Source organism: Leuresthes tenuis, unplaced genomic scaffold (assembly GCF_036924035.1).
Source record: "Leuresthes tenuis unplaced genomic scaffold, fLeuTen1.0.hap1 SCAF_11, whole genome shotgun sequence".
Lineage (NCBI taxonomy): Eukaryota > Metazoa > Chordata > Actinopteri > Atheriniformes > Atherinopsidae > Leuresthes > Leuresthes tenuis.
In genome coordinates, this window is record NW_027325365.1 from 6,135,488 (window position 1) to 6,159,603 (window position 24,116).

Sequence of the window (24,116 nt, forward strand, 5' to 3'; positions counted from 1 at the left end):
CTAGTGTGTGGTGTCTGGCTCACTCCTCTCACAACAGGAGCGCAGGATACTGGAGGAAACTGTGATGCCTCTGACACCCCGCTCCTCAGCCCTGTCCTCCCCCTGCCGAGGGGAGCTGTCCTCCATCTCGGAGCCTCAGGACACAATTGTCCGTTCGCTGGCTGACTGGGAACGCAAGCAGGAACTGCTGGAGAGGCAGTCTGTGAGTAGCTCATTGAATATGCATATACTATGCACCCTGGATATAGAACTTTTAGTTGTTATTTCCGTCAATGCTGTTTACTGAGAGTTCACCTGCATCACCTGCTGATGCTGCAGGTGATGTCGTGAGCTCAGTTGTTGCCAAACTACAATCAAAACGCCACAATACATTCATGGTGATTTCTGAAGGCCTCAAACACACCTTTCTGTCAGATACACTTACAGTTTGCCAGCAGTTAGTCAGATTATTTTTAATTTAATTGTTCCTCAATCATTTTTACTGCAACAAAATACTTTCACTTTGAGGATTAATAGCAGTTAATATCCAGTTAAATCCAATTACACAAGTTCAGTATCCTTTTTAAAATGATTCCTTAATATATCCACTGAAAACATCAAAAACAAGTTGCACTGGGCTTCTCATTTTCTCTACACTAAGCTACACCACCTAACCAGGCAACCTTTTTTCCTTTGGCACTATAGTTGTTTGAGAGGTAGCTACACAGACTGATACCTGCGTAGTACCAGAGTAATTCCTGTTAGTTCCTGTGAAGCAGGGATCACTGCACATGCTCAGACAGACAGGTCTGTGTAAACTGCTTTGCTGGCTTGTTGGACTACTCTTTGGACACTGGACTAAAGTTCTCTAACAGATTGATATCTGGGACCGAGTCAGTCAATGCAGTAAGTATGAATCTATGTTTGACCCACAAAAAATCAATATTAGATGTGATCGATTTATAGAAAGCAATGACCATATAACTGCAGGAAACACTGGACACTAACATTACCCCATTACTCCACTAAGCCACCAACGAACAGAACGACAGGAGAATGGTAGTGGAGGCATTGGGCAGAAACACACTTTTTTTTTAGCCATCAAATGAGATCACCACAAGCCGCACTGTGCAACAGGCATCAAGGGAACTTTACTATGTCTTCCTGTACGATGATGATACCTGCCGAATGCTAGTAGGCTGCGACTGTGAGGAGCAAAACAAATTCAAATCATCATTGAAAATAATGTTGTCACTGAAAATAACGTGAGCTGTTTAGCCAACAGTTTGCTGTTTGTTTGTTCACACAGAGAGGGAGCACAGAGAGTGCAGAGTTTAAACGGAAAGAAAACGACAGAACCAGTGACATTAGCACCGCTGACGACAGCATGAAAACGGGCAGAAGGTTGGTAAACGCTGCAGAATCCCTTACAGTGTGACCCAGAAGTCTCACTTGCCATTAGACTTTTCCTCATTTGCCACTACGTGCGAATATAGTAGCTGTCGCTAAGGAGGAAGCGCAGTCACCTACCAATCAGAGGGTCGGTGGTTCAACTCTTGGCTTCTCCCGGCCTGATGTCGACACATCCTCGGGCAAGACACTGAACCCCACATTGCCTACCGATGTGTCCATCGGTGTATGAATGTGTAGAAGAAAGTACTGTGTAGCCTAAATTTGGCCGAACCCTGCTGTATGCATGCATGTATGTATGTGAGTGGATGGGTGAATGTGGCATGTAATGTGAAAGCATGGTTAGCTAGACTAGAAAAGTGCTAAACACGTACAGACCAATTACTATTTATATTAGCTTTGTCTCCCCATTGCAGTTGTTGTTGTTTCTAAATATAAGCTCAGAGAAAATGTATTTAATGTGTATTTTTGATAGAGGACTGATATCAACATGTTTCTCTTTCTGCAATCATCAGCTTGGTGAGTCAGAGCAGCAGTCAGACAGAGAAACTTGGTCAAAGCCTTCACAACGGCCAAAAGCTTCCTCCAGCACCGGTCAAATCGTCAACTCCAGTCAAGAAACAACACGAGCCCAGAGCAGACGGCAACAGACCCAGTCGGCCTGCAGGAGAGCGAAGGTTTGTGAATGTGGGAGTAAAGACGCCTTCAAAGTGCCATTATTTTAGTTTTCTTGTTTTATCTGTAAATGTTGTTGTTTTTTCTCATGTCAATTAACCTTATCCTATTTTGAGACAGCAAAATGTTGCTCATCTCTCGGATTTTACTTTTTCTCTTTGTGTACAAGCACATTGGCTACAGGAATGGCCAGAATAATGACTTTCAGGGTTCTGATTATAGTTTGTAAAACCAGTATTTGGCCAGAAGGTGGCATCTTGTGCCTGTATTTATTTTCAAGGTCCTCCTCTACATAGATAAAAAATGCATATTGACTATAATTTAGCCTCAACGTTGTCATTAGAAGTTTGACGTGACATATAACAAAACTTTAAAGGATAAAGAAAGATTGGATCAGCCAAAAAACCCCTGAGTAGAGCTTATTGTTGTTCTCTTTTGGATTGGTCTGTGTCTGACTCTGGCGACCAATAGAGTGGCTGTATCTGTGAGCCATCATCATGTTGCATGTTGCTGTCCATTTCCAGGAGCGGCCCCATTGATAATAACATGGGCCGCAGTTCATCAAAGCCCCCTGCAGCATGTCCATCAACACCAGACTCACTGCCTCCAGCACCCAACAGGTACTGCATCACAAAGAGCCCTCAACATGGGAAGGGAGGGAGCAGTTCATTCCTGCATTGTCATTTTCTGCTTTGCTGCCCACATTTCTCCACCCATCTTATATCATGTACCACTGCAGCAGTGACCCACCAAACTGCCTGGAATATCAGTAGAATAAAAGGCAGGTCTAGGACAGATGTATTTATTCATTTTAAGAAATGATTTAATGTCACATTTTTCATTGTACTGGGAGCCTTTGTAGAAACATTACTGCACATGTGCCACTTTTCACATTGCAAAGAAGTTCCAGTCCGATTCATCTTTGATCAGATATGGTAAAAATGCAGAGAAAAGTGGCAAAGGTGGAAGGCATTAAGAATGGATGTGAAATGGCTGCACGCAGTGATGCCACCTATGCAGAGAGCGAAAACAAAGACCCTGAACATCAAATAAAATCAAAGTGCATCTGTGTCCATCTTCCCCCTCCTGTAGGTCTGTCAGTGGAAAGAAGCTGTGTTCCAGCTGTGGTCAGCCACTAGGAAAAGGAGCAGCCATGATCATAGAGACTCTCAGCCTCTACTTCCACATCCACTGCTTTAAGGTTGGTGAAGAAGAGAGAGATGCATTGAAAGTGTTATTTAAAATTTGATTTTGTTCCATGCGTGGCATGAATCCTAAATAACCAGCAGTGTCAAAGGGGGAGACTGCAGTGACTGTTTGTTCTTACTGAATCCAGTGAAAATGTAAATGTAAATAATTGTTTGTTTCTTCAATGCAAAAGTGGAAATATTTGTTGCGTATCCAAAACTTTTATCACATTCTATGTGTCAAATTTTGTGATCATATCAGTGCTCCTCACTTCTTTAGAATCATTGCATACTGCTGCTGAAATGAATCACTTCTTCACTGATCATTTTTAAATCTACAGATAAAAATAGTCCTCAATAAATGCTCCAGAGTCCAGACAGCTAAAGAAGCTACAGTACCCGGCCGTTAGAGGAAAGTACTTTGGCTTTTAAAATGAATGTGTATATTAAGAGCGCTCCGATCAGGACTTCTGCAGCCATTCATTGGCCCATGAAAGCAGAATCAGTCGATACAGATCACAGAGTTTATTTAAGGCCTTCTATTTTTAATTAATCTTTATTGAACTATCCTTAAAATTCTTACAAAGTTTGAACCTAATTAACGAGAAAATGTAGTGGATTGAAAACAAGGAGCCAGATGTGTAATATATTTTACTTACTTTTGTAGCGACAGTCTAAAACATAGCAGCTTGTACTTGGTGACTGGGAGCAGCTCAGATGGAGCAAATCTAACTTTCTTTTAGAATAATAAAGATTAATGTTTATACATTAAAAAAAAAGAACTGGAGTAAAAGCTAAGTTTGTGCAGCCCATCTTAGTTGTTTAATTCCTCCTCTGCCTTTGAATTTAGACCGAATGCAGGAGTAGTTTTACAGCAGCAGCTGTCGCATCGTCGCCACTGTGTTCACATTCAGATTTTCTCATATTTGTCCATCTCTTTGTTTTAAATGGAATGACAATGGAAGATAATCCTGACACTGAACCGCCGATCTTTAGCTGCGCTCTGATTGGTCAGTCTGTACTCTCAAGAACATTTTTTCAGGGGATTAAAAAAAACATGCAACAACACCTAACATGCATCTTTATAATGCACATATACTGAAATTTGTATAGTGAATCACAGATATGTCTCCTGTCCTCTTTTTCTGTTCCACCTTTCAGTGTGGGGTGTGTAAGGGACAGTTGGGCGACACCACCACAGGGACTGACGTCCGGATCAGAAACGGCCTCCTTAACTGCCACCAGTGCTACATCCGCTCCCGCTGTGAGTCACCCATTTCCTCCCACCTCCCTTCCATGTTCTGCCTCTTGTTTTTGTTTCCGTCTGTTTCTCCCAGTCTGCTGTTGCAGAGACAATGTTTCCATTATCCCATCAAACACATAAATGAATCATGGCTGTGCTCAGATTCTGCTCCCTGGTTCTGAACAAATCAACCACCGTCCTGATAAGACGAGTGTTTTTTCACATAAACATTTCTGCTTAATAATGCTTTAATAGAAGAGAGAAACATTTGAAGTGAGAGAGACAGGTGACATTGCATGCGAGTGAGGATGACAGAAATTTGTCGTTCTTCTCACCTTTTCTGCACAACGGCAAACATTTGTACTTTAATAACTTGTTTGCAGCCGTCATCAGTTGGGAATCAGTGAACCACTAAATCAAATTGGAGCCGTTATCGAAAGAGTCTCAACATTAAGGTTTTCTTTCATTGGCTGCTTGTCCTTGAATAAAAATCCCAGAAAAGCCATTGTGGTTAATAAAAGTTGAGGGTTTCCTTTTCTTTGTTTATCTTTTTCTATCAAGCGGCCGGACAGCCAACCACATTGTGACGCTCGACTAAAAAGCACAAGGTTCAAGGAAGAAACCCCATCCCTGTTTTAACTCGATTATCTGCAAATCATGTCCTCTGCAGCGTGTCGGGATCTTTGCTTGCTCTGCAGCTCAGTAACCACTGAAGATTCATCATTTGGGCCAAATGGGGATCTGGGGACAATCAAACATTAAAAAAGATATATATTCTCGGTGTTTATGTCATCTGATACGTGAGTGAAATCTGAATTTGGTTGGTCCTCGTGCAACCACAGACTCTGTTTCATCATGCAGCAAGAAAGAGACTGTTCTGACGCGACGGCCATGTCGAAAAGAAAAGAAAAACATTTGCAGGTGCCTCAAACACAGGTAGGTTGTGTTGATCCCCTGCACTCTGAGAATCAACACAGTAACAGAAAGCAAGGTAGATCCAGATGTTTTTTCCTGGATGTAGAAGATGTGAATATTAACCTTTCAATTCCATGTCAAATTTTAACTCGGCATATTTCATTTTATCATTTAAGAATAATTGAATTTGGAGTGATATGAATCCAAAGCAGGGCAGAAACCTGAAGTTGTGGTCAGGGAGCTCAGACTGGATTTTATAGATGTCAGTAACAGGCTGGATATGAACAATATGAATACTTCAGTCCATGATAAATCCAAATAGATGCTTAATTTAGAAAGTGCAATAAAGGTCACTGTAAACCCACCACTTAGACACAAATACAATATACAGTAAGTATATTTTTTTTATCCCTTTGCTCTCACACAGTGACCTCATATATCTTTCAGACTGTGTACAGAATAAGATTAGCTTCTGATATAAAGATATAGTATGGATGTAGGCTCATCATCAGGGCAATAAGAGAGCATTTGAGTTGTTTTGTGCTTTCAGTTCACAGCAGGTTGTTCCTCATCCAGTCTGTCAGCGTGGAAAGTGACGACTTTAATGTGCCTTAGGAAAGCAAGGTGATGCAGGAAAGAGAACACCAGCTATGCGGTGTTTCCATTTTCAGTGGATTTTGCATGGACGGATTTGGCCAAATTGAACTTAAACTGCAGAGACTCAGGCTGCAGCCCACTGTCACACGATGCTTTACTTCGATTGATAAAAATTTAGTTTATTTTCACAGAAATCCTCCCTCTGATTACTGTGTGATTTGTCATGGTGGAAAAAAAACACAGTAAACATAGTGCTGCATACTGCAGGGGGAACCTGGGTTTAATTTTGAATGTTTCACTCAACTGTGATATAGAATTCTGTATGGTATTTACTGAGGTATTTTTTTCAGCTTTAGAACTCATTTCTACATCTTTCAATATTTGAAAACACAAAATCGCCAGTAGATGTTCCATCTAGTTAAACAGCAGATGTAATATGAACTCATACCAGCAGCAGTTGCACCTGTGCAATGTTTGGTCGGATGAATTTGTGCTGCGGTTGATCATTTAAGCCACTTGCTTCTTTCTTATCTTGTATGAAAAGAGCTCATTAAGGTGTTTTGGATGTTTTAAAAAAAGAAATGCACGTTTAAGCCTAAAACCAAATGATTTGCTGTATGAAAGCAAACTTGCAACCTACTTTTCTTCCTCCTGAAATGCATCCTATAGCCAGGCTTCTTCTCCAGGGTCATTTATATGATCTACAGTATTTTTAAGCTTCTGTTCAGATCGTGTATTTTATTTTTATTCTCATTTAGTTAATGAGTAAATCTCAGCCAAGTCTCTTATAGCAGGATCTTTGAGACGGAGCTCTATATTCAGACAGTTTTAACAGGATAGTTGGGGGATGAAAACTCTTTGCGTCTGTACTGTATTTATTGTAATATTCACCTGAACATCTGGAATATAGAATCATTTGATGTTTTAATTCAGTTGCATTTATTATTGCATACTGTATGTTTATAAATAAAATGTTATAAATTAAAAGTGCAGCTTTCTGTCTTTTCATTGTGCAAAAAGAAAAACTAATGATTGAAAGAGAAAGGAAAAAATGTTTGGACTTAACAGGAGAAAAAAACTTGAGTACTGTAAATGTAAACATATGATTAATACAAAATCTTAACACTGAATTAAATATTGAGTTCAATTCGAGATAATTTGATTTAATGTAGGTTTAGTTTGAATTGGTGCAAGGTTCTGATGAGGAGAAAAACTTCAACGTGAAGCTGAACAAAGATGATGATTCTTTTGTTTTCTGCTTTCAGCGCCATACTGCTGCCAAAGAAAAGACCTGATTAAGTAGTGCCATACATTCTGTAGGATACCTTACATGTACTGTACTGAGATAAGCTCACAAAGTGTGGCTTTACAGATCGTTATATCTAGAAATATTTTTATGCAACGGCACGAGCTCCGTAGATACAGATTTAAGTGTCACGGATTCCGTTGCAACTGAATTTACTCCATGTTAATAGTGAAGTCCGTATTCTGCTTTATTTTAAACAGTGTCGACTTCTTTGTGTTATAATACCACCGGATCTAATGTTTTCTCTGAATTTCGACGTTTTCTTCAAACATTTTTTTAATATGCTGGATTTCAGTAGACTGACTACAAGCTACATTTTTATCACTTTTTCCCCCCTTTAAAAACAAATAATGAGGATTTGAATCAACTGCAAAGCGGCGCGGAACTGCCCTTGGTGCTGAAATCTCCAGCCTCTTCAAAGCACGAGGAGGAAATGCTTATGTGGATAAACGAAGAAAACAAGGGATGTAACGATTGTCTTCCGGAAAATTATGAAAACTTGTTAAATGAAAGACGTATAACTTATAATATTAGAGATTTTTCCCCCCAAAGAAAACACTACAAAAGCAACTTGGACTATTTTTTTTTTTTTTTTATCATCAACAATCATTTCAATGGTACACCTGGAAAACTATGTGCACATGTAGAAATATTTCCTTCTTAAATATAAGCATTCATTGCCTACATATAAATAACTTTCAGATCCTGGACAAAACATGTTACATAATGCTCACAAAATGGGAGGGAAATCATTGTAAAATCAGACAAAGAGACAACATGCAAATTATATAGAAATAAATACAATGTTTGCATCCATTCCTCCCCCACCCCCTTTTTTTTACCCAAAATAAATTCTCCCGAGGGAATTTAGTAAAACATCAAAAAGACTTGTATGATCGATCTACGTGGGAGTATGGCCTATGGTTCAACTATAGGAGACAATAATACGTATTAACACTATACAATTTGAGCCACAAAACACTGCCGTAGAAAGACACACAAAACACAGATTTCCTGTCAGAGGTGAACATTGCAGTAGTTTGTGCCTTTTTTTTTCTCTCGAGGAAATAAGTGTGTTTATATCGATAATTTAAAGAAACTAAACTCTCAGCAACCCTGGAAAGAAAAAAACACCTGGAAGAGGCCGCTTCCTCACAGCAGGTTGTGTCTATAGTCCACACAAAACGCTAACTGCGTCAGCGTGTTGCTGGACATTCGTTGTTCGTGGGAGAGCATCCTCAGCCGTGGATAGTAAACGTCTCTGTACCAAACAAAGCAGCTGTTGAACTCTGACATGTAATGTGACTTAAAGAGGCGCCTTTACACACTGATGGCACGTCGCGTTTTCAGTGCACCGACGTTTGTGTTTGCTCGTAATCTGGACAAAAAAATAAACATCTCAACAAGTCACTTGATCCATTAGTTTACTTAAAACATGTCTGTAGTGAGATGGGTTATCTTGTTTTGAAGTGCTGTAGTGTTTTTTATGATTCAAGTTGAGGAAATGCCCCTTTCTCTCGTATTTTTCATGATATTGACTTCTAACTCGGCTTGAAACCACTGGAAACGTTTCACCGAACTTGCACTTCAAGTTTCAAGGAAATAACAACTTTCTTATTATGACATTATGACTTGTCAGGATGTATATTTTCGGCGAAAAACTGTCACCACAAGAAACGGCGCAAGGCGTAAAAATGAAATAACCGCATTCATCTTTTTTTTCTAACTGCTTCTTATTGTCCTCAAGTCTGTCTTGGGAGATTGCTTTTCAGTCTCCAGAGAAGGAGGAAACGTATCTCTTTCTCTCTGCTCTGTTTTTCTTCCTCCTTTCCGAAGCTTCATTAGAACATGCTGGTCTTTACTAATGTAGCTTTGGCTCCGTTCTGTCTTTGCAATGACGACAGTACGCTGGCGAAGGGCCCGCCCAATGAGTCCGGGATAGAGGTGATGGTCCCAGGTGCGGTGGCCCAACCCTGGCTAGGTGCTGTCACCCCCATGCCGGTGGACGCCGAGGTCTTCACCTGGTCCACCTGTCCATTCCCGGTGGTGTTGACTTGGACTGCAGTAGGACTCGGTCCGCCGCAGTTGGAGGTGGGAACCGGGTTCGGTCCCGGTCCTCCTGTGCTGTCCGGATCAGTAGTTTTAGTGTCTTTGCTGTCTTCGTCTCTGGAATCGGACTTTTTTCCAGAACTCGACTTGGCGGCAGCTGCGGCCGCTGCAGCTGCGCGCTCCTGCTTGCGGAATTTGGCACGTCGGTTCTGGAACCACACCTGCAATGGTTAAGAAAATGTATAAAATTATACTTTATACGGTCATTGTAGGGATGTGTGTGACAAAAATACCCAAATCATGCATCATTATTCATTTCTAATGTTCCAGTAACTACCATAAAAAACGAGAAAAACGTTAGGTTATGTCATCCTGCTTTTGTGTTGACATTGCGCTTAAATCCCTGAAAGTGTCTCAAACTGCACATTATTTGCACAACAGTGGGTGATTAGAAATGAATTAGGTCAAAGCAGTAAAGCTTTTACTTTTTTAGAATTTATTGAAGGCAGTGATTCAACAAAATCACTTTTTTTTCTTCTTTTTTATCCTTAATCCACCCGTGCGTAATCGTTGTTTATTCGGAGCCGCTGGTTGTGTACCTGCACTCTGGCTTCCGTCAGATCGATTTTGAGTGCCAGCTCCTCTCTGGTGTAGATGTCCGGGTAGTGAGTCTCAGCAAAAACCCGCTCCAGCTCCTTCAGTTGGGCGCTGGTAAAGGTGGTCCGGATGCGCCTCTGCTTTCTCTTCTCGTTCAGTCCGCCGTGATCCGTGAAGAGTTTGTACGGAACTGTAAACCAAATGAAATGTCATGGTTAGATGACTCTTATGTGTGAAGTAATGGGAATATATGAGAGTGTGATGTTGTCAAATTGAAGCAAATTGAAATTGGAGATTTTGTATACAATCCGTTTAAGGACGCTGTGTTAAAGCTTTCAATTGCATCATGCATTTGATTACATGTGAATTAGATCAGAACTGATAACACTGCTGACCTGTGAAGCGGTTAATTGTAATGTTAAACTAATTGTTGCTCCTCAGATTGAGGCTCAAGTTTGAAAACTTGTCATAATGTTGCCATCCGCTCTGCTTGTTGCTACTGTAACTCCAATTCGGTGTCAATAATGAGCTTTAGTCTTTGGTTATCTAATTATTTTCGAAGCTTTATGTTTCATCGCAAAGTAAATAAATTATGCCTATCATTTTGGCAGCTTAAGATAATTCTGTTGGCGGTTTTGGGTGTGACTGGGATAGTATAACCCTATAACCGAATTACCGCTTGCCTGCAATCGCTTCTAACGTGATAAATTCTTTCATTTGTGTAAGCAAATTTCGTTTGGTAAATACTAAACACATTTCCATTTTCAAATGCAATCAAGGCGTCCTATAATACACCGGGTTCAGGCTCCGGAGCTGCTGCTTACCTGCGGCGTACGGGCTGCTCTGGTGGTCCCGCAGGGTCCCCAGGCTGCAGGACCCCGGCGTGAGCGACGGACAGCCGGAGGTAGCCCCGAAAGTTGTCCTGATGGGATTGTACTGAAAACCACTGGCTTGACTGCACGAGCTGAAGTCCGCATAGGCCGATGCCAAGCTCGATGTGTCCATCCCGGCCATACATGACTCGTAGGCAGAGGAATTTAGGTAAGAATACTCCATTTTATACATTTGAGAAGGCTCGGTAGAGATTGAAAGCTGCACTTCCTTGGAAAAAAAGTCAAACAAAAGCACCCAAAAAATTGGTTGAAAGAAAAAAAATAATAAAAATAAAAGTGAGGAGGACGCGCGGTCTGAGTTTAGGGGGAAAGATGACTTGTTTGGTTTTAACTTGTTGGAAGAAGGCTGGACGATGGGTAGATGTTCACTGCTCAGCGCCTGCTCCAAAACTGGCCTCCTTTATAGGAACCTAGCCCTGTTTTATGAAAAGCCCCCTAAGAGCCGCCTAGCCCGAGGTCTCTAGAGCATATAGTCCTCATAATAAACTTGGCTCTTTCCGCTTGGACAATAGCAAAGCGTTTGGTCTTATTGCTAGCGCTTTTTTACATGACAATAACTCATCAGTCTATTGGGCTGGCACTGGGGGCCCAGGCTGTCCAACCTCCCTATCATTGATCCCCTGCATCTCTAATTAGAATTTAATACCGCGCCATTACGCACCCCTCCACCACCACCGCCGCCGCCCACCCTTCTACCCATCCACCCCACTCCTCTCCAACCACCATCTTGCCCTTTAATTCAATCACACCACTTGGAAATAATGAAAGTTGGGTGACGATTCTCCCTGATCCAATTTTCTCCAAGCTTTTAAGCCTTTTAAGCGACCGTATACCTTGGGCAGGATTTCACAGAGTATTCCCCCTCTGCCTCTTCTTTCTGCCTGTCTGCTCCCACATTTTTTCTTCACCATTTTTGACTGTGATCTGCTGCACTGAAGCGGTAAAACATGTCGATTTTTATCCGCTGAAACGACCTATTTATATGTTGAGGTATACGGATCGGTTTCAAGTGCACTTGATATAAATGCAATCTTTTCACTCATTTGTTTCAGCTTGCACAAAAACACACGAGACAAGCAATTTTGCATTAAGATACTGGCTGATTTTTCACCTTTCTGGCTTTGGAAATATAATTTAAGCAATGCAGGTGCAGATAAATGACTAACTCAGGTGTACCTTTCCATCAGTAGCTCTACCCCCATAAACTCCATTTCATTTTGGGTTTTATACAGACAACATTTTTTTTTACCTTTTAAAACATGGCCAAATGTTTTTCTTTTTTATTGAAATCACTGCTGTAAATACAAGTTAGAGAGTGCTCCTCCATAAAGCTCAACATACAGCAGCTTATGAATCCATCACTCTTTTTGCCAAATAAACATGAAGTTCTCTTCATTCTTTCCCCGCACTGCTGCAGCGTCATCTCTGCTAAACTTCCGGGTGTGTTTTTATGATTCAAATGAGTTTATAATTGTCTTTATTACTTTCATTATTCCGTTTATTTGGCAAATAACATCTTTCTAATGATAGTAACGAACTGGCGCGGCAGTCATCGGACCTCTTAGGCTCCCAATATTGGCTGAGTGGTTAATTTGGTTTGTGTAATAAGGTGAACCGTTTCGTATGGCGCTTACACACTCGATGTGTTTCTTCCTCTGTTTCCCCCCCATCAGAAAGAGTTCAAGTCCTCTGTCGGAGCTGCGGCTTTTTTCCTCCAGATTATCGGAGCACAACAAGGAGCAACAGGAATTACGGTGGAACAATTACATTTCGCAGATGATTTCTTGACGTCGGTTCATTTGGTTGTGTGATTGAAATATCACTGTAATGTCCCTTTAATAATCTTACAGGGACTGGTAATACGATGCTCAATAACGTGGGTGTTTTAGTCGGTATTTTCTTTAATCTAACGTGCAGGACTGGTATCAGTTAGGACACTGGCTATTATGAACCTTTGTCTCACAACCCTTTCAGTCTTGTAGATCTTTTCCTTCTGGAGTGCCTCACCTTTACTTGATTTTGTCACAATATTGATTTCTTTTATTTTGTTTTAACCATCATTAAAATAACCAGAAACCATTATTATTTCTATTCAAAAGCAAGGCTTTACTGGTAAAGTGCAAACAGGTCAATATGGCTCCCTCGTAAAGGTGTAAAATGTGAAATTATCCCCTAATCTGTGAATTATGTGTTAATTAAAAAAAAAGATTATACAACAAATGTTCAAAAACTATCAGCATCTCCAAATGGTGCGTCCATATGATACAAAATATCTATAAATAACTTCAGAAATATCTGCTTTTTTTTAATATGATCTTTTTGATAATCCTAAACAAAAAGAAACGAATTGTATCTGTCCTCGTTAAAATATAAAGCCAGTTTTTGTCGCTACATGCTGCAAGCCGAGCAGCTTCCATAGATGTTAAAAAATAGAGGACGTGCTTGGACTTGCCATCAATTATTTTAACTCCACAATTGCTGACGTGTTGCAGTGTGTTTCTCCCTTTTCTTTCGTGTACATTGTCTTCGCAGAGATCAATGAGAAGAGAAAACGTTAATTCTTTCCTGACACAACCCGGTCCCCATTATGTAAATGTTTTCTTTTTTTATTTTCTCTTTCTACACACGAGCTGAGACCCGAAAGTTGTACCAAATGGTTAATTTGATTATTGAAACCAAAGAGCCAAATGGTTCACCGTCCTCCCTCCACGCGTCTGGCAGCGAGAAAAGAAACCATCTTTGGGAATTAATCTAATAACGCTCAAAGAAACGAGAAGTCTTTTCTGATATTTCGCCGAGGCAAATACAATTATAGCTTTTAGCCATCGGTTTCTTTCACTGAAGCCGCTCTTTATTCTTGTGCTCTATAGTCCCTCTGCCATAGTCCACCAGCTATTGAAACGCCCCCTCTTTTATAGTTTCAACATCTTTTAATTCTTTCAGCTGGTTCGGTGAGCGAGAAGCCACTGTTTCTTTTTTTAGATGTGAGAATATGAAATCCGAAAGTTCAGATGGTTTCAAGCCCTGGCAAGATGCAAAATGTGCAGATATATTTTATCCAGATGTTTGGAGGGTGCTGGTTAAAGCACTGCTGTTGAAGCACCTGTGATGATTTACAGTAACATAATGGTCCTTTGATTCAAGTAAAGCGGTAGTTAATTCGTCATTATGTGGAAAATGAAAGGCTTCAACTATATACCTTCACTTAAATAAATCAAGAAAACACGATGTGTGCAAGACCCTAAGTTCCTTTGGCAAGTGGCAAACAATAGCCGGGATATGGGAGGAACTCCTCTCCATTTAGTGCGCACTATCGTTGCTCAGCAATATAGGAATGCGGGTCGACAGGAGGGACAAAAAGAGGAACAAAATGCCATTGTCTCTGGATGGATTAGATGGGTCCACTCCCCCGAAAAGGCAAAGAAACAGAGGAGGATAAAGAGAGGGAGAGAGATGGGAGTGTCCTGCTGTCACATTTCACCTACAACGTCTCACTCCTTCGCCCGAGGAAATTCTACGCTTATCAAAACGGTTATTAATAAGGTCGTGTGTTGCAGGGGAGGGGCTCTGAAGCAGATAAAAAATTCATTTTGGGGATGCTCTCATGACGATTTAGTCTGATGTCTCAATTTGACGGGATTGATAAAGACAGGAGCCGCGCTTAAAAAAAACTCCAAGATAAAACTGTTAGAAGAAAGAAAAGAAGCTTTTTCTCACTGTCACAAAATAATGAAGTTGGACATTGCTGATGTACAACAGTTCTGATATTATGTAAGAGATCACATGGACATCATCCGTCTTTATCTTTTCTTTTCTTTAAAAGCTTAAATCTGCAAAATATGATAAGTGAAGCGGTAGGGGTGGTACACAGAGGTCAGACATCAGAATTTAAGGTGTTCAAGGCTGATGCGTAAAAAGCGCATCGCTTTTCCAAGCGCACAGATGGAAAGTGACATCTGGAGAAGAGGCAAAATTGAATTAGAAGCTGGTGTCTTCTGTCGGTGTCTGCAGAGGGAAGAAAAACTATGTGCAGCACAAAGGATGTGAGGGATTCAGTCTGCTGCGTGCAGACGCAGTCGTGTTGCTGTTTTTATGCTTTTTTTTAATCTGTTGCGTCTCTATTCTGCTGCTGTGTGCTTTGATGATTGGGTTAGGTTGAGGTGTTGAGGAAGATAAACAAACTGCCACCATTCATCCAGAATTAGCAGAAAACAGAGTTTGTGTCCTTTGTGTAGCTGTAAATAAATCAACGGTGGGAAGAAAGATGTATTTACAGTTATCAAAAAGTATTTTATTTAACCCAAATTGGAATTAAATGACAGAAATTGTAACAGATTCTTCGGCTAACTATTTTGATATCAAAGACTACAGACTGCACAGTGTGTAATATTTCCCTGTTATCTTGCATTAACTCTTGCCATTGTCTTTCAGATGCTGCAGCAGCTTCAGCAGAGCACAGTTCTTCTCTCCGTGGCCTCTGCGGCCCTTCTGAGCATTTATCTGGGTTTCCCAAGTGACCAAGCGACCAGCCAGAGGATTAACATAAAAATCTTATTCCGGGGGATAAGATTAGGAAACATATTACCCTCAAACGCGGCCTTGGCACGAGCGAGAGCCAGGCAAGGAATCAATTACTAAATTACTCCAACCTCTAAGTCGACATTAACGCAGAGAAATGCCATCGACCGGTTCTGAAATAAGATTTCGCTAAGATGCGATCATTAAATCTCTTGCCAGTGTTCAAGAATTTGATTCATAAAATCGTCTGAAATGAGATGGAATTAAATTCTTATCGGGGCTCTTGTCATCGTTTCATCCCGCGCTGTTTAACGGTGGTCAATGGCCTTCATGAGATTTTCCCTGTAAATAAACTTTGTAATTGAATCCGCCTCTCCGCGACACATTGTTTGACTGTTATTAATTTATTGCAGTCATGCAGGCGGACGGATGGGGAAAGCAGGCCTGAGTCTGACCGAGATGTTGCAGCCCTTTTTCTCAGAATGTTTTACAAGACAACCGGCGTTGTGTTTTAGACTTTTAGCGAAGCTGCAACAAGCTTTGAGATGGTAGGAGTCTGAAAAATCATCTGTCATTTTTTTTCCCCTTTTTTGGCCTCCTGCATTTCACCCCACAGGGGTCATGGCATATTTTATTTAGCATAGTCCACTGGTCCCCCTCCCTCCCAACCCAGCATTAGCAATTGACAATTATTAGCCTCGGCCTCATAAATCAGCTGCGTGACCCGTTATTATTGTTGAATTGAATAGCTGTTGGGGAAGTGAGGGTCAGTGTCATTAACTTGCCTCCACAGCCACCCCTCCTCAACCCCACACCACCCTCGGGCCCCCTGAAGGCATTTGGCCCTCTATACAAGGACCTGCTGGCTAATAATGCCGTGTGGTCGTCCTAAAAGCTTAATCACACATGCATTAAGCGGCAGACAGCGGCCTTTTGTGCTCACGTAGGTTTACTGGAATTAAGCGATTAATGGTCATCTGAGCGGCAGGCGACAAGACGGCGCATCGAGAATGATGGAGCGGTTTTTAATGTCAGAAACAGGGAAGAGAGAGTTGAAGCGGAGGCGGTGGGGTGAAAGGAAGGAAGCAAGAAAGGAGGGAGGACCGGGCAGCAATTACAGTAGTTCGTTTCTTCCAATCCATCATAAAACGTCAAGGTCATTGTGTATTATGTTGATTATGATACAGCGCTTTGTGATGTTTATTACACCCCCCCCCCCTACATTATCATATACAAAAAATACCACGTGTAAACACCTGCTATCAATTTCTAAAGCTGCTAATTTGTTTCGCCTCCCTCCCTCATTCTCAATTTCATATTCCTTTGATGTGTTATGACTAAACACGTGGCCTCGCATTAGTCTATTTTGCCTCAAGCCTCCATCTGCATAAAACACCAGGCAGTTCATATGAATTATGATTTCCATATAGTCAAAAGAGGCTGAACAAGGGCCCCCGATAATCTAAACATGCACACAACAGGGCTTCCCAAATATATTGTTTCCTATACAAATGAGATGTCAGAAGCGTTAATTAACTTATCAGTGACACACATGGTTGTTTGAGTGATTGGGATGCTATAATGGCAATAGTTTAAGAATATGACAAAATGAGGAAAAACATCCCAGAAAACAGATTTGACATGAATTTCCTGAAGCATCCATACCATTCACCTGTGCTTATTTAGTTCTCTCCTCAGGTTGATGTGGAAATGAAGCGGTGAGCTGATTTGGCCTCAGCTCACCTGTTAGCTTTGTGACAGAAAACCAAACAAGTTTTGTTACTTTGTAAAATCATTAAGTTCAACAACTCTTTGTAAAATAAGCACACATCAAGCGGTGGAATTAGATTATATATTTGGGTTTTAGAAAAATGCTATTTCACATTCATTACCAGCACCCCCTGAAGTTGGGACACTCTCACCTTTGCCAGTGTGCTGCGTCACATCTTCCTGCAGCAACTTTGGAGACCACTTTGCTCAAGTTTTGTAGTTTTCTTGCTTGATAGAGGATGGTTGCTGCTCAATAATTCGAAGCATGCTTTAACCTTTTTTTGTTTCATAATACGCCACATATTTTTGGGGGCAGTTGGACAGCTGGCACATTGACACCTGGACTCTTTTACTACAGCTCTCTACAAGTCAGCTAATAATTTGTTAACCCCCATTAGGACATTTCATTGTTGCTGTATAAATAACAAATAGGTAATGATAACAAGAACAAGTAGTCATTATGAAGAGGTTGAGGCTACTGTAAGCAGGAGATGGGAGGGGACCAATGCTGTGAAACACTGCTATAACTGATACTAACTTTCATTGCTGACACCAATTAACAAATAGAAGAAGTCTCTCATCGTACTGTATTGTTTGTTCCACTCCTCTTCAGCCAAGAACACACAGCATCCGACATCTCCAGGTAGATTTTTAGATTTTTCTGATAACAGAACAGTTTTTTACTTCACCACAGTCCATCTTACTTGAGCTCAGATCCAAAGCTGCTGGATGCACAACTGGATTCTTTTCTTGCTTTGCATGGTTAACGAGCACATGTGGATGCAGTGATGAACTGCACCGATGATTGTTTTTAGAAGAGTTCCTGAAACCAACCAGGGTTTAATACAACAGAATCATGCCTGTTTTTAATTCAGTGCCGCCTGAGGGCCAAATATCATAGCTAATCCGCCCTGCTTCTTCAATTCAGGGATTTATTTTTCATCTTATAATGATATTACACACCACATATGATAAAATACCAAAACTGTCTTCATATCATAATGAAAAATGTTTTTCTTAAATGACGAGTAATCCACACAGTGTTTCACAGCGGTGAATTCCTCAATCGTTACTTCTAAAGACTTTTTATACTTAAGTAGCCTCATTACCATGTTTACCTGAAGCTTATTTAGACTTTAGACAACTATTCCAGTCTTTTGTTGCCCTTTCTTACCTTTCTTGAAAAGTTGTATTTTTCAAATGAGAGCAACTTTACAACTGATTTCTAACATGTCATGTTGTTCTTTTTTCAAACATAAGTAATGTTTAAATCATCATAATCTGTTTCTGTAGTGTTTCATACAGTCACCCAACTTCTTTGGTTGTTTAACAGATACATTAGAATATCTAGTTTTAGTCTACTTGCTGAGATTTTAGTCAAAACTTAGAAGCAGACCTGTATTAAACTGACTTTAAGGTAAACACATATACATTTACACTTTGTAGTGATAATTTCATTCCAGACTTGACAGAATATTCCAATATTTCTGCCAATTTTCTGACTCAAACAAATTAAATCATCTTGATGATAGAACCATTTACCCCATTTTCTTTAATTTATTTGCTTTTTGTTTGTCTTTTTAATCCTATTTTGTGCTTTAACCAACTCCAGACATGTGAATCTCCTTATGATAGCAGACAGCAGATGTTTTATGTATTTATTCATAGTTGGATTGCATTTGTCTTTAACCAGGAGGATCCTGAAGTCATCATCTCTCTTCGCATGAACTCAAACCTCAGATTACTAAACTGTATATTAGACAAGAGGAAGTCAACTCTCTTAAATTACATGCACACTGTCACCATTGCTCTTCCTCAGAGAAGCCATCCGTATTGACGGCAGAGGGTGATTTATATCGCCATGACTACCATCCAATGGCAGAGCTTGTTGATCAATCAAACCTAATTTGATTGGATGGAATCCTTTAAAGAACAGCCAGATGGGAGCCATCAGGGTCGGTCTGTCCACTGCAGACTTTGATTCACTTCCTGTTCCCAGAAGGCCGCTGTCTGGGCTCGGAAGGATGAAGCTGCACCACAGAGCTGGAAGAGAACGATTTGGTGTTCTGGCTAAAATCAATACACATGGATGGTAAACAAGAGCGGTGGTCTGATTTTTTTATTTTATTTATTTTTCAATAATTTTTTAGAGATGTTAAAAGGCTGCACTGACAGAGCACATTTTAAGTCTGTAAGAGAATCTAGATATTTATTTCTACTTTTCATATTGTCAGCAGATCAGTAGAGCAAGAAAATAATTTTATCCAGCTTATAAGTATTTTCTGTGTTGCCAAAGATACATTACTTTGTCATCTTTATTTCATTTCGATGTCCCATTAGCGTGACCTATTTACAAATCTATTTGTTGATCTTTTAATTTCAAGTTTTATAGCTCCACTGGGCTCCTGCTATATTTGGGTATGACCCCCACACAAGCACTAGTTGCTTTTGGACTTTTTGTGGGATTTAGTCACTGAAAGAAAAAAGAAAAATGAAATAATATGGGGAAGCATTTCCTTACAACAAACATAATCTGGCCTATGACTCTGGTGGAGAACACATGTAGATCTTTTAATCCAAATGTATTCATGGACCTAAAAGATGCTTTATAAGTCCTCTGTTTGTAAGAAGACAAACACTAACATCATCATATTTCGTCATGTTATTATCACATTATTTAAACTCATAATAGTTTGCTTATTTGCTCATTTACTTTTGTCAGTGTTTGGTTATACATACAGAAATATATATATATATATGTCTAAGTAATGTGCACCAAACTATCATGTCAATCCTAAACAGATACTTTCTTTTGAATACGCTAAGTCTTGTGTTAATTGGATAAGATTTTGGTATCAGTAGCTTTCTGGCTCCTGTTTTTAGTCCGAGGGGTGATGACCAGTCCTATTTGACTGTGCTATGGTTGCAAGTGGAGAGTAAAAGAGGAGGAACACATTCAGTATGCATGCACAGTTAAGTTGAGCTACAGTTATAGCTCGACTAGGCCATTTAGTTGGACTACTTTCATTATTCTTGTAAACACAAATGGGAGAGAAATATTTTTATTGACCAAAGTAGGTCTTACTCTTGTGAAATTTGGGGATATGTTCCTTTTAACCTTGTTACAATCAGGGTTTCTTTAGCTGGTAGCAAGTCTAGCAGGGAATCAAAAAGCTTTCCAACTTCATACATTATGCACATGCTGTACAACTGATTATTTTATACAAATGAGATGTACTCTTTTCCTCATAGTTATTCTTCTGTTACTTCTAGCTCAACAAGTCCTCCAACTGAAAAGGTCATATAGGTCATTTGTTCATACCCCTCTATAGAGCTTATAACAGCTTGAAGTGAATTGGTGCCTCTACAAGCAGCAGGGAGGCAATACAACTCATATGAGCATTTCCATATCAGAGCAGATTACTTTGTCAAGTCTCTTGTTTAAGAAGCCACAAAGTCCTCATTAGAAGGAAGGAGAGGGGATGGAGGAAGCGGTTAAACGCTGTAGATTTAACCATGGATCTTTGTGTGAGTTATCATTAGTCACTCAGGGTTAGAAAATGATCATGGTTAAGAGTTAAGAAAAATAATTTTCATAATATGACCCTCAGTTACGCCATTTTACCCTTCATGTACAGTTGTTCTCATGACCGCCAGAGATTGTTTTAGTGTAGTTGGTAATATGTGCTTGCTGAAACAAACACTTCATAGGCACATTTGGGGGGGGCGGTCTTGTGCAGGAGTCCCACCACAGACTGTCATGCCAGACGACAGAGTTCTGGTCTGTCTGATTCCATGCTGTCAAGCAACCTTTCACTTTAGACTTTGCTGTCAATCGTTTTTGCTTTGGGTGAAATGTGAAAATTATAAGGTTGGGTTTAAGATTACATCAGATAGACACTATTGATCTTACATTTGGGAAATATGCCCTTAGGTTTAGATATTAATGAATATACGTTTAGATTTAGGGACACACAACAGATGGTTAAGCTTAAATATCAATACATTAATGACGAGGTTTGTATCACATTGCCTGAACGCTTCCCAATACAAAACAACAGGTAGTGAAAACTGTTACCATCTCTCAACTTCTGTGCCTTTGTTGTGGCCCTACTATGCTCGGACGTATGAACAAACTTATCTAATGCACTTTTTCTTCTGTGAATGGGCTACATGTAAACATACTGACTGAAGACAACCTTGAAGACAACTGGTTGTCTTGGTATGATGACTTGCTAAAAACTTTCTGCATTCAAACAACACTTGCTGTTACAGCAGAAGACACTCTGAGTGCCCACACTGTGGCAAAACATCCTATAACTGTCAAGAAATATTAATCAAAATCACAGTTATCAGCTTCACAATGACACTACATACTGTAGGTAGAGTCTGAGTGCTACTGTATACTGTGCGTCTGTACAATACTTCAGATCTTTGACTCTCGACCAAAGCGTAGCCAAGTAACCCATGCCGGCCATCTCAGCTGTGTGGAAACAGATGGTGCAGATGTGCTTCTTTTCTATCTATATCATTTCTATGCCATGCATCATCCCTCCTCTACCTCCCATGTGGAAGCTTGACGTGACAAATAGCTGGATCTGCACTTTTCTGCAGCAAAACCAACATGCCCCTCATCATCGCCGGGTGCAAATTTGATCAGAACACACCCAGAGTCCCTCGGCTGCCTGATGATGAATTGGCATATTAGGAACGATGTTTATGCATCAGGCCAGTGCTCCCCGGAAAATGACAGTAAATTGCTTCTCAGACAAATCTCTGGTCTGGGATTCCACTGACTGGCGATGAATTGAACCTTCTTCCTGGATCCCATGTGTTCCAGGAAACCTTGTCAAAGAGGGCAGATGATGTTCTTAATTGGTTTTGATTTGAGTTTAGTTTAGTATAAAATAAGTGGATTTCAGAGCCTTTTCTGAGAAGAGAGGTGAAACTTGGCAAAACCAAAGTGCATTGCAGCTCTGCCTCAAAAAAAGTTGGTGAAACAACTTCCTTTTACCTACAACATATTGTGTTTTGTTATTTGATAAAACATGACATCATGACAACCAACCTGTGACCTAAAGAAACACAACATCAAATTGTCCTCATTGGTTTGATATATTTGGAAAAAGCTGCATTCATCAACAAATCATTAATACTGTTTTTCTTTTACCTTTCACTGTTTCAGATGTAATGTCATGCTGATGGAGTGAGCTTAAGAAGTCAGTAGCTGAAGTCAGCTGTTTATATAGCTTTTATATGTATTAACGTCAGTGTAAGCTGGTCTGGCTCAGCCTAGTCCAGGTTCAGATTCAAGCCACTGAATGAAAACCAATAGCCCAAGGCTCATATGGAGCAGCAGTGAAAAGAAAGAGAGAACCATAAGAAGAGCAATAAAGCTAATGTGATCAAAGAAAATGGCTCTCTGAATAGAGGTGGGATGAAAGTCATACCACTGAAATAAGGGTTTTCAGGCTCTTGCAGAGGTGACAGCGTGATGAAGTTTCTATTGGATTTCCTGAGAGTGGAAGCAAAGTAACCTGAAACCACTACTACTCACGTGTTGGATATGAAATTGATAGGCAATATGTGTTCATGAGGTCAATTGTTGGACAGTGTATGAATACCATTTCAGACTTTAGAAAGAAATGTGCTTATAGATTTACCTGCATCTAATGGCTGGTTGCGATTGGGGTTCCAGTTGTTCATGCAGCATATGACATTTACTGCAATTCAGTATCCAAAAGTGTATATTACAGGAGAAAAAAATAAAAACAAATGAAGATTTTATATAAATCCATAACAAGTATTTAACTTTTGGTAAAAGCCTTCAGTCTCTGAGTTAAAGGGGATATTACAGTAAACAACATTTCCATTGCTTTTTGACATGGTTACATGTTTCCAGTGCATCTAGTGTCTCAGAGCTTATGTGCATGTCACTTTGTTTCTTTCTTTTCACTGAGTGTCAGAGAGAGTGCCTCTTAACAAGCCATTCAGATTTGCACCATCTTGTGATGCAATTCAGGCGTATGCACCACTCACAGGTTCCTGAGGAGCACGTATGAGCAGGGGCGCTGGATGGCTGAACTGGTAAAGCGGACCCCCTCTATATACACAGTGACCCATCTTCACGGCCTCTGGCCCTTTTGCAGCATAGTATCTCCCTCTCTTCATTCACTTTCTGGTAACTAGACTTTTAAATTAAGGCAACAAGTGCAAAATTTGAGCTTTGTCAGTGCTCTAATTTGTACCTCTCCGTCCTCTTGCATTTTGCCCAAAAATTAGTCTCAGCCCTACAAAACAAAAGATGTGTAATTTCCTAACATGCACCTGGAAATGAGAACTGAGGAGTCTTGTCGAATGAGCTATGAGCTAAGATACTTTGCTCCCATCTGTTAATGGTTAAGATTAGGATTTACAAGTGCATGGTAGGGGTAGATTATATGTATATGGTTAGGGTTTGATGTTCAACAATACTTGGTGGTGGTTAAAAAACTATACATTGTCACAGGCTGCACAGTTTAAGATTCATTGTCAGAGTTCCTATCACATGACCTGATTCTAACTAACACAAAACAACTACCTACAAAAACGTTACCATCTCATAATTTTACTATCATAATTTTATCCCCATTTCACCATTTTCTGGTGAGACTGGGTTGGCTGCATCTACGTGTGCAAGGCTGGTAGGAGCATTTTAACGGTGTCCCCATGCATTTCCTGAAATGTGTCCTCTTAGATGTGTCTCTTAATGTCACACAGGTGCCAACCTCTATCTGTTGTTAATTCATAAGGTCATGACATTAAATGTACGTCTGATTTAATGCCAGTCTGTAAACCAACTGTGTCATCACTACAGCTGTTTTCCAGCATGAGGAACATTTCATTGCTGGTTTACATTAATGTAGAATATGATGAGAATTAATTCAAGAAACCAGGTTGGCGCCTGTTGTGATTTAGTTAGAATGATTCTGCTAATC

General features: G+C 40.2%; 2 protein-coding genes across 3 annotated transcripts in view; one reads left to right on the plus strand and one right to left on the minus strand.

The window, feature by feature from the left end:
* Window positions 1-6,993, plus strand: part of LOC140317719 (LIM and calponin homology domains-containing protein 1-like) — a 76,730-nt gene extending 69,737 nt beyond the window's left edge. For both annotated transcript variants that reach the window (XM_072395208.1, XM_072395209.1), the window contains 7 exons: window positions 38-202; window positions 1,289-1,383; window positions 1,905-2,066; window positions 2,589-2,684; window positions 3,157-3,265; window positions 4,413-4,515; window positions 5,056-6,993. In XM_072395208.1, the coding sequence (XP_072251309.1) occupies window positions 38-202; window positions 1,289-1,383; window positions 1,905-2,066; window positions 2,589-2,684; window positions 3,157-3,265; window positions 4,413-4,515; window positions 5,056-5,081 (756 nt within the window). In that variant the 3' untranslated portion in view covers window positions 5,082-6,993. The remainder of the gene's footprint in view (window positions 1-37; window positions 203-1,288; window positions 1,384-1,904; window positions 2,067-2,588; window positions 2,685-3,156; window positions 3,266-4,412; window positions 4,516-5,055) is intronic.
* Window positions 6,994-7,923: 930 nt separating this feature from the next.
* phox2bb (paired like homeobox 2Bb) lies at window positions 7,924-11,347 on the minus strand. The gene is made up of 3 exons (XM_072396331.1): window positions 10,783-11,347; window positions 9,961-10,148; window positions 7,924-9,582 (listed from the first exon to the last, which is right to left on the minus strand). Exons 1-3 carry the CDS (start codon window positions 11,021-11,023, stop codon window positions 9,154-9,156), a joined length of 858 nt encoding a protein of 285 aa, XP_072252432.1. The 5' UTR covers window positions 11,024-11,347; the 3' UTR covers window positions 7,924-9,153.
* Window positions 11,348-24,116: the final 12,769 nt, after the last annotated feature.

Coding starts and splice junctions, on each gene's coding strand:
- phox2bb (XM_072396331.1), bottom strand. CDS start 11,023: ATGTATAAAATGGAGTATTCTTACCTAAATTCCTCTGCCTACGAGTCA. Junction 10,149..10,782: donor GAGCAGCCCGTACGCCGCAG/GTAAGCAGCAGC, acceptor TTTGGTTTACAG/TTCCGTACAAACTCTTCACG. Junction 9,583..9,960: donor TGACGGAAGCCAGAGTGCAG/GTACACAACCAG, acceptor TAACCATTGCAG/GTGTGGTTCCAGAACCGACG.